We start from the raw sequence: 20,648 nt of genomic DNA, 5'->3' as shown, positions 1-20,648 counted from the left end.
CAAACACAAGAGCGGAGCCGTCGCAAACAATCGTGTGTCCGCGAAATGGGCCTTGTTCAGTCAGTGTCTTAAAGATACTCAACAGGCCATTTGAGTTTTTTAGTGACGCTTATTTTAACATCACTTAGTTAATTCATTCAGTGTTGTAAACAAGCCAGCCTTGTATAATTGGATTCATACCCATACAGTCATAGTGTCTACAGACCCTTTTGTGCGATTTTAATGCCATATAATGTGGCTGAACAATTGAAACTTTGCTATTTAAGGGCTGTTGACCTTTATACTATATAAAAACCTGTGAAATAGATTTTTTTAAAAAGGACATAACTCGAGTGAGGCCTAATGTGAGGAACAAAGCTCTGAATTAAGTCTCGATGAATCAGTCAGATTTTAAATTAAACCAACCAAAAATATTTCCGTTATGTCAGGCATCATTACTAGGAATAATAAAGCACACTTGCAAAATAATTAAAGCTGTTTCTGGTGTTAATGACCACGTTATAGCAAATGTGTCACACGCTATCTGTGGTCTGGAACTTAGCCATCGCTAATTAGTTAAAAACTGCAAGACAAAAGATTGAATAATTAGTGTATCATTATGTTGTATGATTGAATATATTAAACAATTAACAGTGGTGACTCCTCTTATTGGTTTTTGGCGACACCTTCATCTTTTTCATCATAAAGTGTGGAATTGGCAAATGCCTCAATTTGTTTTTTCACTCTGCCCTGTCTCCATTGCTGTGCAGATCTTCAGCGCCGCCCCCGAGGAAACCAACGCCCCTCCGATCCCCCCGCCCCGAGTGAACCCGAGGAAACGTCAGCCGATCACCATCTCCAAACGCCCCCCCCGCCCCCGGCCGATGCTCAACAACTGCCAGTTTGAAAGCGCTGACGGTAAGAGTCCTGTCCGGGGAACCCAGATGTCAGCCTTCGACCCGCTGGCGCTGGTGACTGGTCTGATGTATGATTGGGTGTGAAAACGGGACAAAACCATGTCTATCAGATTTATAAGAGCTTCTCTGTGTGGTAAATACTGTCCTTTAAGTCTCACAGGGATGATTTCTGAAGTTTCACGACCAAACAGTCTGGAAAAGAGTTTGAGTTTGTAAGCTTCTCCTCAGCAGAAGCAATCCCTTCGATGACACTTCAGCACATAAACGGTTTTGTTTAAAATCCAATATCTACAAGATTTTAGTGCGAGATACACCTGTGAATTAGAATATTTTATATCGATCAACTCACACTCGTCGTCTTGTTTCAAGTATAAAAGGCGTCAACCGTTTCCTCTCTGCTTTCTCGTTTTTGCACAGAATTGGTTCAGTAAAAAACGGCAACCATGTATTTTTGCATTGCATGAAAGTTATTATCCTTGATCTCTAGAAATAGCACCCAGATAATCCCCACTGATCCAACTCTCAGCACAGACATCCACGTCTTAGAATTCAAATGTAAATATCACTCTAGAGTTGCGATCTCCAATATATATTTTTTCAACTTTGCAAAAATAGTTTCCATCATATTTTATTATACATATAACAAAATATTCTACTTTTAACTCTTTAAATGAGGTTGTATTATGCCACTAAATGCTGCAGCAGACAATATTAAAACCAATTTTAGGCATTCTCTCTCACCGCTGCGTTACTGCTGAGCCAACATCATATAATTTATGCTCATATCTATCTAAGATTATGTAGATTATACTGAAGCATGAAATAACTTAATAGTCACTGAATGGGAATGGTATCTATGACTTTGTTGATCTCGAGTTACTATCAAATAGTTACATTATAACTTAATCTATTTTAGAGATAACAAAGTAACTTTGTAGATTGGAAACTTTTCTATATATTTTTTCCTTCATGTCCATGATTTGGGGAAAAACGTAGCTCTTCATCAGCGTCCAAGTTTCAGTGAAGAGACTCAATCCCAAACGAACTGAAGAATGTCTCCTTAACCACATAATCTGGGTAGAAATTCGTTTCCATGACGTGATTGGGGATTTGGTTCGCATGTTTCTCGCGCTCTTCTGGCATGGCTTGTAGAGCCCCGTTTTGGATGGTGAGTGAGTGACTGATATTGAGGCTAATATTTGATTTCAGGATTCGTTGTGGTGACTGTCAAACCGCCAAATGAGTCAAGGACATCTGAGTCACCACTGGCAACCAAACGTCTGCAATCAGGTGCACATCACATGTCTTTATTTACCCCTCCTGCTTGCTTTAAGTGGAGCAAAAGTACTTTTTAAAACCTAATCAATCAATCAATCAATCAATCAATTAAGGCAACCATGTTACAAACCATTTGCTTTTTGGAGGATTGTGAAGCTGTGACACACAGAACATGATTTTCTGTCTAGTATGTTAGTTGGTGTGAATCCATTCATAAATATGTGGCCAGCTGGGCTCTGCTGTAACAACGCCAATGTCTGCACTCAATTCAATGCACTGTTCACATGGAATCGAAAGCTCTGCTTACTCTTCTGTCTGAATCTTTGCACTCACACAAGCAGCCTTAGCACCAAAGCTTACTAACACCCGGCAGCCAGCAAACTCACAATGGTAGTGAAAGGCCCACCATTTCCCTTTTTCTGATTGCGTTGTATCTTGGGTTTGGCGTTGCGTTCCCTCGCTGGGGCCCTCCTTGATGCATTTGGACAAACTGTGAGGAAAGGGAGGAAAGCACAAATCTGCCAGACGATGATGAACTCGTGCCACACAAAACCATTGATCTACTATTGGGGTTGGAGTTTTCTGGAAGGGAAACAGAATGAAGTTGAAGTAATCGACCCTAGTAACCAAAGAACAGCCACGTGGGCCTTTGTTGATTAAACCACTGAGTGGGAAATTAATACAATCCATCACCCCAGTCAGGGTTGTTCTGTTCCCTTCCCAGAAATCACCCTCGGAGTGGCCGAATCATAGTTTGTGCAGCGCTGTTGTGGAGTATGATTGTTGCTCTTGTTTGTTCTAAACTTTGGCAGACGACCACAGCAGCAGCGCTCAAAATGGCAGCAAGTCCGATGCTATTTCAGATGGCAGTTCCTCAGCCAGCCCGGTTCCCCTCCAGCGGACCAAATTAGCCAACTGCGCCCCCCGGATCAGCGCCAGGGAGCCGGGGCAGAAACAGGCCCTCATGCCCCAGCAGTCCACCCGGCCTGAGAGGCACTCAGACTCAGACGTGGGCAAACTGGTGGCCAGGCTTCATGATGGTGGGCAGAAAGCAGACAACCCGGGAGCCAATGGAGAGACTGGCGTCGGCGTGACCAGAGCCCTCTCGTTCCCGAACCGGAAACCAGCCCCGCGCACCCCAGCTTCTGCTAGAGAGGGTAACCACTTCCTTACAGGGCATCAATCAGGGGTATCTACAACGAGGGGGTCCTTTTACTTACATCATCTCGGCATCAGCGTTCACTCTTTCCTTATTGATTTGGGTATATAAATCCAGGTATTGAAAGATAAACATTGTCTTGCAGGGGATGGAGACAATGTGGGCAAAGTGAGATCGCCGATGGAGAAGCCTGTGATCACCAGGCCCCCCATGCGGCCCCCGGACCCCCCGGTCAGGTTCCCGGCACCCCTGAAACCCCCCGTGCCCCCAGTGGCCGAGGAAAGCACCGCGTCCTAGTGAGTACGACTCGCATGCTTTCTGCCTGTTTCATAGTGGTCTGACAGATGAGAAGGAACCTATCGGTCGGCCGATGGCATAGTTTGACCAGATTATCTCCATCGTGAGGGATTCATTTATTCATTGTGGTGTTTAAGTGGTGTGAGTTTGGAAATAAATACAAGACTTGGATTTCAGTACATCACAGGACTGTTTTTATGTCAATTAAATCTTCATGATTTTGTTAAGCTGTTAGTGAACCAGAGCACTGTAGGCAGGTATGTGTCAAGACCTCTGACTGGTTTATAGTTGACTGTTTTCATAGAAAAATTATATATAATGGTTTTATTGTTGTTTATTTTAAGTGTCATGATGTTAAAGGTACATTTAAGTTAAACATCCTTTATGGTAAAATGGAAGAATGACCTATTAGTCCTCTACCTGGTAACGTATCTTCTGAGTCTGTCTGAACATGTTCAATTACTGAATCTGGCCTTCGGGGGATCGGGTTTGGCGTTGGCGGATCAAGGCCAGGAAGCTTACAAGCTCATCAGTAATTGTTGCCGACAGGCTTTCTTAACAACAGCTACAGGACAGGAAAGGAGGTGCCAAGGAAATGCATACATATCAACATACACTCACTAATCATAAAATTAGCCTGTAAATCTCTGAAAGAATAGTGCTGGGCCACCTCCCAGCTTTCTGACAGCTTCGGTGTACCACAGCAGGGATTTAACAAAGACCTGGAGGACAAACAAGTCAGGCTTGCCCCATTCCCAACCACTGCACAGGGTTTGGCCGTGTGTGCTCACAGTGTGTTAAACAACGCTGATCTCTGACACATGGACATGACTATCTGCTACGGTAGCTCCTTCTAGGTTCAGTTTACACAACCCTCGGGAAATGGTTGGACAACTTGACAACAAGGGCCCGACTTTCTTAGCTGTAGGTCAGCGGCGGAACTAACTCTAAGCACAGAGTGGGCGGGGCGCTCTCGTTGGACCCCCCACCGCCCCTCTATAAAGCTGACACTGCGGGTCCTCCAGGCAGTCCGCTGCGGAGATATAACGTGTGTTTATAAAACGGGTTGCCAGTGTAACGGAGTTAAAAACACACTGTAAGCTCACTCCACAAAGGACACCACACACCACTCTAAACGCATCGTCTTAAAGCTACACTTTTCTTTTTTCTCGTTCTTTACGTTTCAGAGCGGCTGATTTGTATTTTCTATCCATTGTCTTGCGTTCCTAACTTAACGACAGCTAGTTGGCTGTGCCAGGTTTTAATGAAATCATACAGTATAACTTATGATATATATATATTATTTTTTCTTTTTTTATTATTTTACCGTTAAATAATATTTGTTCTTTGGTATATAATTGTAAAAATATATATATATCTGGTGGATTGTGGATCCCCTTGTGGGGCCCCTAGTCGCGATGGGCCCTGCTGCCTATGCCCCATAGGCATAAAAAAAAACTAAAAACAGATAAAGCTGCTCGGCGCTGCTCTCTGTCCTTCCACTGCCTCACTCTTTCTCCAGAACATTAATACTGCACCGAAAAGGCTTTTTAATCCAGAACATTCGGTCCTTGGCGGCAAGCAAACTCCAGTCCTCAGGGGCTGAAGAGGGTTCTGGTTTGTCTTTCTCCTCAGGTCTTAATTGGTAAGTCCCTTGTCTTTCCCTCGGGGCTGCTACAACACAAAACAGGAAAAGGAATACAACCATTTCTTACTTGTTGCCCTTGCTCCTGTTTAGATGATGTCAGAAGAGGTTAATTATGTTCCCCGTAATCCAGCTTTTCTGAGCTCAGACTTCTGAAACAGAAATGAACCGAGCCAGCGATACTGTCAATAGGGACTTTGCATCATGTTTGTGTCTTCTAGACGGAAGGACCTTTAGATTCATAAAAGAGATTGAAAAACAAACACCCATTGGTACAAATTGAGACCATGCATTCACCGAATGTTTATTTGCAGCCCTCTGACACCCCACTTAGTTTTTCCCATCGTAGTAAAAAAACACAAGTCTTAGCTCTTGCTCACAAGCACAGCAGTAGAAGCTGACATACCATTCCTGATGCATTACTTGCATTTGCACTTGATTTAGTCGACTGATCTTCTCCCGTCCTTTTAGCAGTGTGTCCCTAGTCAACATCTCTCTCTGATAGTCGAGTTTCTCTCTGTGTGTGGTTCAGGGCAGTTAGGAAGTCTTGAGTTGTCCTCCAGGAAGAACATCTCTGTAGTTATGCATCCAATTCAGACATCGCGGCCTTCACAGATGGGTTCGAGGGCACGTGAGTGGACTTGGGGCAGAAGAAAGCAGGCCCTTGGTGAAGCTACATTACGAGACCCACCCTGACTGAGAACTGGAACAAGGCATTGGGACACAAGCACCTGATCCATAGCTAGCCGTCCACAGGTGTGAGGTAGCATTGTCCGCCAGAGAGGTTTGTCCTGCAGAGCCAAGATGTCATGCATGCCATTCACACGCCTATGATCCTATCAGCGTACTCTGAATTACAAATATATCTGTTACAGTTAATCTGCTCGGAGGTGATTGTAATACTTTATAATCACTCTCTGCTTTAATTCTCTCTCCAAACTTCCTCTCCGCTGTCTGTTGTGATGGTGATCCTCCGTGCAGTTTTCCAAGCGCAGTCTTCATTTGCTTTCGGCTTTGTCTCAACCATGCATATTTTAACAACAACGAAAGGCACAAAACGGTTTTGTAACCAAATTTGCCTGCGCCCCAGAAACGTGAAATTACACTCTGGCATGAATGTGGGATTTTCTTCTACACCATGAGCGTGTGCCGTTTCCCTTGGCCCACATGGAGGAAAAAACCTTGTAAAACTTGAGAGCAGAAACAAAGAGGAGAGGACCTCAAATAATAAACTGATGAGTTGAATAGTGACTAAATGACAAAGTCCTGGGATGTGTTGAGTTTCTCAGTATGTTGCTCAATTTGGATCCAGAGAAAATGTTACAAAACGGCAGTCAACAACAAAACAATTTTGACCTTTTAAATCTTGCCAAAGTTTGGGGAGGTTGTTTGACGCACCCAACCCTACCCTGACTGAGAACTTTGATTATATATTTCTAAGAGCTACAGATGTAATGAAAAGAGAAGTTGAACACATTTTGTCCACGAGCTGTAACCTTCAAAAAACAAATCTGCTTTGATGTTTACTAACTATATGAGCCCTATCAAATTCTTCAGTGTCATTCAATTTCTAACGCTATTTCCAGATGACTGTTGAGGTTTACTGTCCTGTGCTGCATTTTATTAATGCCGCAGAAAGACGCCAAAGTCGTTCCTGTTACTCTTACATAAATCTAGTGCATATTAATCCATTTGCCTGTATCATGTCTGGCAGCTGTCAGCTTGTAGCAGAACTTGTCGTGTATGACTTTACTCAGTCACAGATATGAACACTGTGAACTTTTAAAGATAAAGCAATCCTTGGATCACTTAGTTATTAATGGACACCAAACGAGCACGATGGGGCGAATGGGCTCCACTCGATTGGACACTTTCTTATGTTCTTATGTTCTAAGTCCATGCTCTCTCTAATGCCTCGTTTCCACTGGCTTAAGCATCCGTGTCGTGCCATGCCGTGCCAGACGCGTCTGTCCTTTTTTTAGCAAAACCAGGCCGCTGTGATCCCTCCCTCTGATGGGAGGAGCAGCGACTGTGGGTTTGGTTTGTTTCATTTTAAAAACAGAGACAGAGATCAACACTATGAGCGACACAGCCTGACGTGGAAAGGACTTTTGTGTCCGTTTTATTCTTTCTGCTTTACATTATTGTAAACATCGTAACAAATACACGTTTCTGTTCAGAGATATTAGGAAGAGCTAAACGTGTAGACAACATTATATTCAGACAAGCACGTCCCATAAGAATACGTTTCCATATGCAACAATAAAATAAATAGCAAATAGGTATTGTTATTATTATCGTCATAATTTGTGCGAGTATATATGTATTTTAAATTGCACAGCGTGACTTCCTTAATTTATTACTTACTACAGATTTGTAACTGCAAACGATACTATTTGCCGTATTTTTTATTATTTACTTATCAAACGTCCTTAGCCAGGGCAAGTTAAAATTGAAACAAAATACACACGTTTCATGATGAATCATCCAGCTACAATATAGCAGGTTTAATTTAACTAAAGTGTGCGCGTCTCAGTCATGGCGTTTATGGACGCATTTATTAAACCAGTCCTTATGTTTTAGAGGGAAACCCAGATCTGCTGTATTTATTTATTCATTAATTTAACTTGTAAATGGGCACGTTAACTGAATCGTGTTCCCTTCACACTGACTGTCTCTGGATTGTCCTGCAGACATTCACACTACACAGCCTGAAACAATGTCCAGCTCTTCATACAATATTAATAACATCGGCTGCTACCATCCCATTAGTATCCTTCAGTTTATTTTAACTAGTCAGGCACTGCACCGGTCCTGTGAAATCCAAGTGTTTAATGCACTCGGATATTAACTGTAAGCAGTCATTGTCTCTGTACGTGGATTTCACTCCATGCTGCTAATAAAACTGTAATTTCTTCGTGATCACACTCGGCACTTGAGATTATATCTTCCGACACAATGTATCTGATCTCTGTATCTGGCCACAAAACACGGACGTGTCCAGATGCTTAGCCAGTGGAAACACCCGTTTAAGCGTCCGGGGCCGGACACGTCCGCCAGTGGAAACGGGGCATAACTCTGTGACTTGACAAGGAGAACATGTGATTTTAGTTTATTTTATGGAAGGGGGCTGAAGACATACAGATATTATAATAGTTTAGGTGGATTGAGACTGTATGTTTTGTGTGTGTGTGTGTGTGTGTTTGTTTTTTAAGAACCAAAGCCCGGCGCATGCACAATGCACTGTTTTGTTGTAGTTCATTATATGTGAGTAAACAGAAAGCAAAGACCAGGACCGCTATGAACAGCAAGTGTGTCCGAGAAGTCGCCCAAGAGGGCTTTTGTAAACATGCAACAGAAACCAAAAGGAATGCAGTTCGTTGTCCTTAATAATTGAAGTGAACCTCTGTCTTGAAGTGCTTGTGTATCACTGAGTGCTCTATATTAAACTCCAGATGGACTGTCTTCCTGCGAGCAGTGAAGTCAGCATAGAGAACAGCTCTAACCTTTTGAACATTTAGTTTTCGATTGGAAAGCACATACATACAATTTACAGTCATTTCATTAGATTCGTGTATCATGTTTTCTTCATTTGGTCGGGGGAGTTGGCTGGTTAATTGAACTCAGGGGTGGGACACTAAATTCAAGCTAACATGTGCCTTGTTTCAAACTGTCCATTGTGTAACTTGTTATTGGACGGGATCGCGTTGCAACTGTGTTTGGCCGACAGTAAACGGCTTCATTTAACAAGCCGATGGGCTGAAAGACTTTACCATTTTTATTTCCCCAGCGTCGCTTCCAAAGCCAAGTTTTTCGAGAACGCCTCGAGGCAAACCGGAAGGTAAGCAACTTTTTTCTTTCCTTGTCCCCATTTTGAGGAACTCCATAGCAAACCAAAGAGCTCATGCTTGTTTGACCATCCAATCAGTTAGGCCCACACAAGTGGTACGAAACAGACAGCTCAGCTGTGTGGGATCGAGATTTGATGAGTTTTCAAGTGTAGCTGAAGTCTTTTTTTATCATTTCCCCAGTAATAAGCCAAGGTAAAGCACTGCATGTTCTCGTAGGTCTCCCAGACAGGAAAACCAGATCAATTCTAATTTTTAGCATTTTGTTTTCCCTGCTCCTACATGTAGAAGTGGTTAATGAAAGTTTCCAGTCTCATCTTCACCGATCGCATCATCCAAAGGGTCAGATAGCTGCCGTTCATTGAGACAAGCAGACAGGACTCCTTCCACATGTTTACGTGCTGTGTAAGACATCTGGCAGATGTGGAATAATGCCCCTAGACGACTCTAAAGTTCACATTTCCAGTTTCAGAACCGAAAGAAAAGCCAGAGAACTGACCGATGTGAGCCTTGCATTAAAGAAGAGATTTGTATGGAACTATGTTGTTTTGCAATTTAATCGAGGCCACTTTGCTGGAGGTGATTCCTTGCCTTTTAAATGATTGATAGGCATTATGGGGGCACTTCATCTGACATTACTCCGGGAGGACAGAGTGATTTAGAGGACTCTCTTTTTTTAAATAAATAATTTCATGAGACTTGGCAGCTTGGATTGAGGCTTTCTGCAATTCTGGCTGCATTACATTTGGAAAGAGAAGAGACATAAATGTGTCTTTCACTGCTCTGGAAGTGTGCCTTGTGTTGAAGGTGTCTATCGAGACGGTGCAGTGTGTTGTGTATTAATTATAACGCAGCTTGGATATGTATGATTTGCTGAGGAGGAAGATAAATTGTATTTTCCTGCTGGGCCTTGTTTCACCCATGCCACAAACACAGGTTCTGTTATTCTGTGTGTTTTCCTGTTCTTGCACTTTTTGTATGTCGACAGTAGAATAATTTTGTGGATTTGGCAGCATATCTGACCAAACAAATAAGGCCTTGGAGTTTTTATCATAATACAACTTTAATAATTTTTCAGGATTCCTAAAACAAGAGAACCAACAAAACACAAAAAACATTATTTAAAAACAGCTGAACCGGCCAATCAGAAATGTAAAACAAATGGTTATTGTGGCTGGTTTAAAAGCCAAAATAACAGTACAGTACGTCAGTACAGTAGGTTGCCTCAGGTGATGTCATTTGAAAATCATTTCAACTGAATCAATTCATAATTGAGTTGAGGACTAAAAATAAGCCGTTGTTTCATTTAAAACTTTTTTGCCAGATGGGAAGCAGCTTGAGAAAAAAAGCTACAAAAGTATTTTATTGTGAGACACACACACACACACACACACACACACTCACACGCACACACACACAAATGTATCTCTTTAAATGACAGGGAAGTCGGGTCTAATTTGATGCCATTCTCAGGAGGGGCTCTAAGTGGGCTGCGCTGTGTTTTTAATTCCCGACGGAAGATTTTGCGTGGCAGCAGCAGTCACGAGGAATTAAGCGAGACAAACGCACATTCTTTGACGCAAGTCACACAGGCCAGCGATGCGCAGCTTGCCAAATGCCACACACCCAAGGTAGCAGACAGGTAAAAATGACTAAGCTGGGGAGCAATCCCTGCCACGACCGTGCCCCTCTGAGCCCCTTAGACTCCCTCAGTCCTGGGCCCTGGAAACTGGACACGGGAGGAGGTCCAGACGATTATATACCTGTCTGTCTGTCACTCAGGCATTTCTCTCCTGCCGGCGGTTGCCTTGGCTTTAGTCCAGCCGAAATATTGATTAGGCACAATTCAACTGCCTTGGGTATCAAGGGGGCTTTTATATGGCAGTGAAGATCTTAATGACATGGCTAAAATTTGAACAGTAATACCTCCTCTCAGATCAAGATATCAGGTTGTCATCAGCAGATCCAAATTTTCTGAATTCAAATCGCCTTTGATGCCTTTGAAGTAGATATTGAGTTTTATTCCAAATCAATGCATTTCCAAGCTAGAGTTAAACATGCGCCAGACGCTGCAGACGTACAATTCAATAAGTCTTTGGTTTACTTCTGATTTTGGTTTCAGTTAATTAGGTCATAAACTTTAGTGAGAATTAATTAATCTTGGTAATGAAATATGACTGTAAGATATACGCCAGTGTGGGTGTATTGATTCATGACTTAAAATATGTAGATTTTTTTATAGCCTTAAACTTTCAAAACGTTGAAAAAAAATACAACAATAAAGCAGTTCCATTGATGTCGCATTTAAGAAAAATTCAAGCCTCCAGCGTCGCGTGGGGTTCACATCAGTCAGCAGTTTTCCTTTAACTGTTTCTATTTTCCAAAAGTGATCAAATTCTGATGCAACATCTGCTGAGATCCCCCCACCAAAAAACAATTCATATAATTAAAGGGTGGAAACTAATCGCCATGTATCGTCTGCGGAAAACTAGAGAAGCCAAACCACACAGTTCAGGTGTAGCAAGGTTTGTAAAAGAAAGACATTTGATGCTAAGAAACTAATATGTGAGAATCAAAAAAGTTTAAAACAGCCTTTTAAAAGGTTTAAAAACTTTGCCTTTTTGGAAAATCCTTATCAGTGCGTTTCTTTTATCACTTCATAAAATATGCCAAGCATGTAGAGACGCCTTTTTCCTCTTAAAACTCACTTTGACATTTTGAGAGGTGCTAATGGCAAATGCACAATTTCTGTTGCTTTTTCTAACAAAAACAGGAACATTATATATAGTGTGAAACAAATGCCACAAAAATACAAAAAGGATTTTGGGTCAGATGTTCTCCACTGTATTTCTTGGTAAGATGAATGCTCTACAGAAAGGGCTCTAATATCATGTTATTAGTTCTCATAGGCAATTTGTCAGTCCACTCTTTTTAAATTGTATTTTGTAAGTGGTGTCTGTTTGATCCAGGAGCAGCTCATTAATTTAATCTTGTAATTAACTCTTATGGGGGCATTACTCGGCCTTGTGTCATGGGTTCAATGAGTCAGACATGAGTCAGAAAAATTCCTTGAAAGAAGATACTTTTCATGAAGTCTTTGATAAACAACCTGTCAATCAGCACAAGGAGGTCCAAACGCAACAAAACCAGCTCAACAACAAAGCTCAGCTAATTGTGGAGGCTGGTATATTCAGGATTGGACAGTTTATGGGCAGACCTCGACCAATGACACCTGTCACAAGGAATGAGGAAACCAATGGCGAGAGATAACCAAGCAAAACATCTTCCACCAGGCAGGAACTGTGTGTCCGCATGCAGAGGCCTGGCTACCACTCGGTCAGAAGATATACATTAAAGATGAAGTACAAATACAGCATATGAAAGTCTGTAGCGCTTCTTCCATAGTGTTAAAATACACGCACTGAGTAAAATGAACTGCTAAAGAGTTGGCTAACTTCCGTGTCTCCGTATCAATGAGAAGCGAAGCTCAGTTAGAGAGTTTCACAATAACAAAAACACACCCAGCCGATGGCCAATAGTAATAGTACTCCTTCAAAACTACAACATTTAAATACAGTTCAATAGTCCAATGACCCCAGTAATGTTTGTTGTAATGAGGTATTAGTCTACTCATAAAAATAATCAGAATTATGATCTGTGAGGCCCCTTCAGTTCCTGTTTGGCAGAACACCAGGACAGCGCTTAATCCTCAGCGCTGTATCGAGCAGGAGATCAGCTGGTGTCCGGCTTTGTTCCACACGTTTCTCCGTTGCAGTTGAGCAGCTGGGGATGATCTGGAGATAGCAGCGCAATACCCCGTCCACAGCTCCATACCGACTCCGAGAGTTTATTGCAATCGATCCTATAAACCTGTTGGCATCAAAATCAAAACAGGTTGGCCCTTCAACTGGTTTGGAAAGAATTTTGAAGGCAGGGGCTTGTCATGTCATGGCAACATCCAGGCGTGTTTTATAAGTTCTGTAAGTGCTTTAGTTGAGCTTTTAACTGCTGTCAGCTATGAAACAATTGAAGATTGTTCAGGTGCAGATTTCATTACAACTAAGAGCCGAGTTGGAACCCAAACCAGACGACACTGGGAACGCCAGTGCCAGGGTTGAGGTGGACCTTCATGTGATCCTGAGGAGAAGCGCTCAACCTGCCGAGGTCACGTGAATCGCTCCCAGCGGTCACTGCATTAAACAGTTGGCACACACTATGTGATAAACATAGTGCTTGGGAGAGTTAAAGTGTCTTTTAAACGTCAAGTGTATTCTGTGCACCACACTTCGCTATATCGCTGCTCTAGAGGCAGTTCAGAGGAGAGCAACCAGACTTATTCCAGGTCTGAAGGGAATGTCCTACTGAGAGACTGAGGAACTGAACCTTTTCACCTTGGAACAGAGGAGACTACGTGGGGACTTGATCCAAGTCCTCAAAATCATGAAAGGCATCGACCACATCAAACCAGAGGAGCTTTTCCAGATCAGCAGGGACACACGCACCCGGGGACACAAATGGAAATTGGGCTTCAAGGCATTCAAGACAGAAAACAGGAGACACTTCTTCACACAGAGAGGCGTCACAATCTGAACAAACTCCCCAGCGATGTGGCTGAAGAGACAATTTGGGAACATTCAAATACAGACTGGATAGGATCCTTGATCACTTAGTTATTAATGGACACCAAACGAGCACGATGGGGCGAATGGCCTCCTCTTGATTGGACACTTTCTTATGTTCTTAATAAAGGTAAAAAAAAATATGCAGAATGAAAGACAACTACACTTTCATAACAGAAACCAGGGGTAACCCATTCAATTTTTGCAGAATGTAAAACGCACATCAAATAGATGCAATGTATCAATTGATCAATCAGTATTACCTACAGTTATATAATGTATTTTTGTTATATAAAATTGATACGATTTGCCAGAAAAGTGTATTCACAATTAACTGGACTAAAACCAAAGTCATGCTCAACAACAAGAAAATCTGATTAGACCAAAAGATACTTGGAGAAGTCAAAAGTGATGTCTACCTTGGACAGCAAACTAACACAGAGGGGGATCTTATGGCATAAATGAAAAGAAGGGTGAAAATGGGATGTAGTGCATCTGCTGAAAGAAATCCTATTTGCCTGAAGAGAAAAGTATTTGATCAATGCACACGACCAGGGTTCACTTACGCCTCTGAAACCTGCTCGGTAAACGCAAAAATGTTACAGAAACTGCGGACGACACAAAGGAGCAGGGAGAGATGCATGTAGGTGACATTATTCAAAGAATGAAAATGTTAACATGGCAATGAGCCAGACACATTGTGAGAAGAACAGACCACAGACGGACAAAAGAAGCTATAGAATGGGTCCCAAGAGATGAAAAAAGGCCTCGAAGAATACCACATAAAAGATGGGAAGATGAAATAGGATGATTTGATGGTGTGAGCTGGAACAGACACTGTATACATATAACCAGAAAGTAGCCGTACATATATTTTCCCTTTTCTTCTTTCTATTTCAATATGTCAAAAAATACAAGAATAAAGCCGTGTTTAAAAAGCAGGATTTGAGTAGCTCTGTCCAAGCACAAGGTAGTGCTCGAATTAACGCTGTACATGAAGAAGAAAATCCTAGAGAGACCTGTAATGTAATTATAATGCTTTGAGACGCAGGGAGCCAGTGTAATAGGGACTTGACAAAGAGGGCGTTGAGTGATATTCGTGTCAAGACTGTGGCTGGTAGCTGGTGGCTGGTAGCTGGTGCCTGGCTATTGTGCAGTTTGGAGCAAAAACATATTGTTCGATATCATTTAAAGCAAGACAGACTTGTGTGGACAGAGGCATTGCTTTCTGGAGTCATGTCACTTATGGAGGAATTCTCATATTGTGTTATTGTGCCACATTGCATAAGGTGAAGCAGTTCAGCTGTTGTTCAAGGTTAACTGCAGTGTGAGTTTGTATTTCTGTGGCAGTTTGCGTTAAGTCATTAAGGACTGTTGTGTAACAGCATGGATTGAATGTTTACTGAGCATTATTGAAAAATACTTCACAGCAAACGCTCCTTTATTGGGATTCTCACTATGTGCCTTTTTACGTCTATTGAGATTAATTTTAATTTTAATATTAGTACATGTCGAGCTGTCAGAGGAATTGTTCTGCACCTTCATACTAACAAGGAATTTCAAGGCACTGATTCGTTGACCATTAAAGCTTCTGCACAGACATGAGATGAAAGCAATGATTGAGATGATAAACTGTTGATCTGATATACATCAAACTGTATGAAGTGTGAGTTTTCAGACTATACAAGAACATTTCGAGTAGTCTAACTCGTTTCAGCAGCCGGTGGCATCTTTGGTTCTGGGTTTCTCTCCTGGAATGTAATCAGGCCAGGATCGCGCTGTCTGAGAACAGTCATACCGTTCCTGCCACTGTTTTTCCAAGAATCTTTCAAATCTTCTTAAAAATGCATCTTGCTTAGTGCGTCTTTCACCTGCATCTGACTTCTTGATCACCAGTAATTCCTGAGCCTTACGGATGTAAAACAATATATATAGTTGCCATTTACATCATGTAAAAATGTGGGGGAAGAACTCAACGATGAGCCCAGCAGACCCAAAGAACCCAGCAGGGATGAACCAATAAGGACAACTATAGACTGATCTGAACACCTGACACTTTCCAAAAAATGTTTCCTCTGGTTGGCTTGGCAAATACTCTCGTAGTGGTCAGGTCAAATGTACAAGGATTCCCTCATGACCACCCTTAGGCCCGGATATCTCAGCTGACTTGTGGTAGAAAATTATTTATAACAGGTAGATGTGGAGAAAGTGTTTCATGCAGTTTGGAGACCAGCTAGGGATTGTGGGAAAGCTTGAGGGAAACAAGGACGTTGTGTACCTTTTGGGTCAAACAAATGTCCAATGTCCAGTGTCCAGTGTACATTCCCAGCACAAATTGGACCACTCAGCTACACAACAACCCACAACAACAACTAACACAAATGTCCATAATGCCACTGATGAAGATCATAACTTGGACAGCCACTGTGGTTTGACATATCCCCTTGCAGTCATCTAGAGGTTTAATCTTTTCTGACTTGTGTTTTATTGCTTTCTAGCTCATCTCCGGCACCGTCGAGTCTCAGTGCGAGAGAAGAGGTAAGCCATGTTTGTTTATCCTCATTTGTTTGCTTTTTTAATTGGTTCACATTTAACTGGACATACTGACCAACAGATGGGCTGTTTAATTTCACCGGCATTGCTTTTCTTTATCAGAAAATAAATTCTATTCTATAGTGAATCCAAGCCTCCAAGTGAATGGCTCCATTTTCATTCAGTTCATTGTACATCTGGAACATATGGAAACATTTACTCCCCTGCATAACAATATATATATATATATATTCATGTTTAATTCTCTGTCAGAGGTCACCCAGTATTATGGAGGCAAGTTGGTGTGGATATGAATCCAGAAGAGATTGTTTTTGTGAATCAAAACTCTGTGAGGGAGTTTATATCCTAGACTGTAAACTGCATGTTCTGGAGACAGCAACCACTTTTGGCTCCCACGGGTTTAGAGACAAAACAGTGGCCCGTGTCCAAACAGTAAAACCAGCTGAGCATAGTTGGGCACAGAGGGGTGAAGTTAAACAGTAACCAGACGGCTGGATTGGTCCAGCAGACAGAGGATGCTGTGGGGAACAGCCCTGAAGCCATGGGAAGTCATGTTGACCTGAAACTGGCTACCCTTGGGAATGAAGTTCTATTTAATTATGTGAACATCATAGATTCCACAATAAAAATACATGTATTGCCTGTGTTAGATGCATTTTTACAGGACCTATTGGAAACCTTCACTTCTGCCTGTGGAATGGATCAAAACTGACTGGCCTTTTCTCTCTTCCGCAGCCTTCAAAGTGACGACCCTCAGACAGGTTTCCATCTCCTCACATTCCCTGGACTGGAGCTGAGGACAATCCTTCTTTGAGAGGCACTAGGATATGGGTCAGGCTTGGGATCAACGGACGCGAATCACACCCTGAATGTGTCGCCCAATGTCGAGCTGACGTGATGCTAAAAGGAAAAGGGACTTTTTTTTTTCATATTTTTGGTTGTACATGTTTGCGTTCAAATCATTTAATCTGTGATGCTGAACATGCCTTATTGTCTTCTCATGGATTCCAGTGGATCCAGTTGGGTCTACCAATGAATGTGCCAGAGAAACCTTAATATGCTATTGGTGTGTTTTCAAGCCAAGGTGCCGTCTGAGCAGAAAGTGTTGTGTATAGGCCATGACTTTTTGGGGTCATTTGGGGTGTTTCAGGTGGCATTTTCTCAAATCACTGGTTTTCTGGATGAACTCCTCTGAGGTAGCACTTTTTCCCCCACTACAGTAAATAATTTAACTAACGCAATGGTATCAAATTTTGAGATTTTACAGTTGTTTTTAAACTGTAGGCTTCTGTTCACCGCATTTGGTTTGAAACAGATTTGATGGCAAACAGAATTAAAGAGAGTTTGCCTTCATCCACCTTCAGATTAACATGTTGCTTCTTGGACACAACTGACACAACGACACATGAAGACTTCTTTAAAGTCCCTCTACGAAGTTACCTGATATGGGTGGAAATTATAATGCACAACTATATTCTGCACATTGACTAAATGCTTAGAATTAAAATAAACTGTAAATGTGAGTTTTGGTTGCGGACACTTTTGAAAACCAAAAGGCACAGAAAAGCATCAGTTACAAACTGAGCAGGGCGTTCAGGATTTAAGATTTCGAAGATTCATTTTCATAGCTCTTCTCTTTCCCTAAAATCAGTGCAATCCATCTTTTTGAAAACTGACTGTTTTTGTTCTTGTTTTTCTCTTAAGTAACTTGTCTTTATCTGTATACATTTACTGTCTGCAGTTATTGTCCCTCTCACTGGATTTGCCACTGTTACATATACAATTATATTATTATTATTATTATGATTATCATTCTGTGGACTTTCAATATTTCTTCCTAAGTCAACAATGAGAATATTGAATGTGAACAAACTCAACCAATTCCCTGACGTTCAAATAAATGTTTCTTTCTGTGAGAACTACTTCATCTGTAGCCGAAGAAAGAAAAATTGCATTTGAGTTGAACTAGAGGTAAACGGTTTATTTATATTTTTGTGTATATATATATATATATATATATATATAAAAAACAGTGACATTGCCATGAATCCCAGATATTTTATTTAGATGTAAAGCCAATTTCAACTCCATTGGGTCTCTTCTGCACACACAGTGTCTGCAGTGCAGTCTGGCTGTCTGTGTTGCTGTCCTGCACTCGATTCCTCTTCCCACTCGGCACAAACATGCTTAGAGCTAAATTGATTTTCTGGGAACATCGTTCCCCTTCATCTCCTGGACCAGATATCTTTTCTGATTGTCTTAATTAGTGTTTTTCCAACTTCGTTCTGTGCTGTTATTGAATTTTGTCTCTCTGAAATGACGGACTGCATTTCCAATGTACCTAACCAAAAAGAAAGTAAGCATTTTCTTTATAAAAATAAAATAAAACCACCTGTTTTTCCTAATATGATATATAAGCAGGATCACATGAACGAACGTACTGGGAAGGCGCTGATAACAATGTCATTGCAGGATAACGACGGAATCACCAACAGTGAAAACACTTGCTTAGCCCTTTCCATCTAATTCGGCTGTAATCTGTAGGTAACTACGTAATCTCTGGGTAATTACAAAGATTTAATCGCATAGTTATGCATCAAATCACGCTTTGAATTCCACAGAGCAGCTCCGCTCAGTTTCAATCCGAAAGAAGAAAAGATCCTTCCCCCTCGCTGCCCTTCTTGGCTTCCTCTCTCTCAATTCGTAATAAAGATAGGATGCAACTCTTCTCCGAGGACCAGGAGATTAATCGTAAACCAATAAAAAGATATCTATAGTCATTGGAATAGTCTGGAATGGTATTATTTCATTACCGATTATAAAGGCTTGTCACAAATTATTACAAATAACTGCAGCTGGCAATAAAGCAATCCTTAAACAACCAAAGCATTAAACAAATCTGTATTTTTAATGTTTTACTCGGGAGGACATAAAGCATTTCTAGACTGTGCCGTAATGCTTCACCGGCAGCCATTTTCCCAGCCGAAATGTGCGACTAGCAGGGAAACGAACGGCTGGAGCAGAAAGCACAACTTCTGTGCCGAACAGGTGACCGGAAAGGTGGCTGGGGAGTAATGCCCCTGTAAGAGCTGTCCAATTATGCTTTTTAATGATCAACAAGCATATGAATGTGAAATACGCTGGAGAAGAGGGCAGGGAGCAGAACGGTCACTGACACGAGAAAATGACAGCGGTTTTGATGCGTGTCCTTCGAGTTGATCGTCCTTCAGGTGCGTGTCTCCCCTCGTATTACACCCGACCCAAAGGAAAGGTGCCATGGAAACCTTTTCATGCTTTAAGCGGTGACATTTACAGCTTCTCCCGTCTGGCAAATTAATTTGAAGTTTGGGGGGGGGGGGGGCGCAATATAAAGTTAAAATTACTTTAGATTAAATGAATCCCAGAGGATCAGAGATGATAATTAAAGCTTGTACATTGTTATTAAAGAAATGCTTTAGTTTTTTCCTTCACCAAGTTTCAGAATTTCACATTTCAAAGCAGTTATTGTGATTTAAAGCTCTCTGTGTTGTGTACATATTCTCCCAACTTTTCTTTTGTATTATTTTTGTATTTTTACGTGGGGGGCTTTCGCCTGTAAAGCCTGCGATCTGAGAAACTGGAAGACCTTTTCAGGGTCCTGCCGATCAAACGTCTGCATGCTTTGTGTGATCTTTCCTCCATAGAGAATCCTCTCGCTCGAGTCTGCAGTCTGGTGTACCTTTGTAAAATCTGTCTGTTGACACATGAATGTTTGTGGAATTGTGTGTAGATGTACTGAACAGTCTAGTGTTCATTTGGAAGTATTAAAAACGCCTTTCTCTCTCTCCATGATATCTGTTCACCTGTTTTGTGTCCCTGTCATTTTCATCAAAGTGCCAACTGATACATTCAATCAAATACACACCGCCTATGGCCATATTCACATCCAAAATGTTAAGTTAGAGACACCATAGAGACACCTGTGCTTTTGTACGATTTATACGTGGCGACATTCTGTGTCTGCAATTGCACTAAATTCGAGAAAACTATTTCACAGATAGAAATAGTTTTCTCAGATTTAGTGCGGTGATATTCTGGCAGAACAGGATTTTAAAATTGAATACAATAAGTATTGAGCATGTGCCAGAATTGTGCTGTTGTCCCTTCAGTATCGGTACCGAGTCACCTTCAAGACACACCGAGAGATGGTTCGGTTCTTCAAACTGCAAACTTGTCAATAGAAAATATCAATTGAAAATGATTGGGTCTCAAATTAGAGACTTACAGACTATATCCCCTTTTGTTAAGAGTTGAATAAGCTCTAGAGTGGAGTCCATTGTAAACGGAAAGATCTACTTGATTGATTTATTTTAT

At 41.6% G+C, this 20,648-nt stretch overlaps 1 protein-coding gene across 2 annotated transcripts in view; it reads left to right on the top strand.

The window, feature by feature from the left end:
• ophn1 (oligophrenin 1) overlaps positions 1-20,119 on the top strand; it is a 60,322-nt gene extending 40,203 nt beyond the window's left edge. Inside the window, exons 19-25 of one of the 2 annotated variants that reach the window (XM_066714724.1) lie at positions 750-897; positions 2,106-2,186; positions 2,987-3,331; positions 3,479-3,629; positions 9,066-9,116; positions 16,241-16,280; positions 17,031-20,119. In XM_066714724.1, coding sequence (XP_066570821.1) covers positions 750-897; positions 2,106-2,186; positions 2,987-3,331; positions 3,479-3,629; positions 9,066-9,116; positions 16,241-16,280; positions 17,031-17,042 — 828 coding nt within the window. In that variant the 3' untranslated portion in view covers positions 17,043-20,119. The remainder of the gene's footprint in view (positions 1-749; positions 898-2,105; positions 2,187-2,986; positions 3,332-3,478; positions 3,630-9,065; positions 9,117-16,240; positions 16,281-17,030) is intronic. The other variant, XM_066714725.1, reaches the window with a different exon arrangement.
• Positions 20,120-20,648: the final 529 nt, after the last annotated feature.

The sequence above is a fragment of the Amia ocellicauda genome, chromosome 10 (assembly GCF_036373705.1).
Source record: "Amia ocellicauda isolate fAmiCal2 chromosome 10, fAmiCal2.hap1, whole genome shotgun sequence".
NCBI lineage: Eukaryota > Metazoa > Chordata > Actinopteri > Amiiformes > Amiidae > Amia > Amia ocellicauda.
The sequence above is the reverse complement of the archived record's forward strand: the minus strand, read 5'-3'. Positions and strand labels throughout refer to the sequence as shown.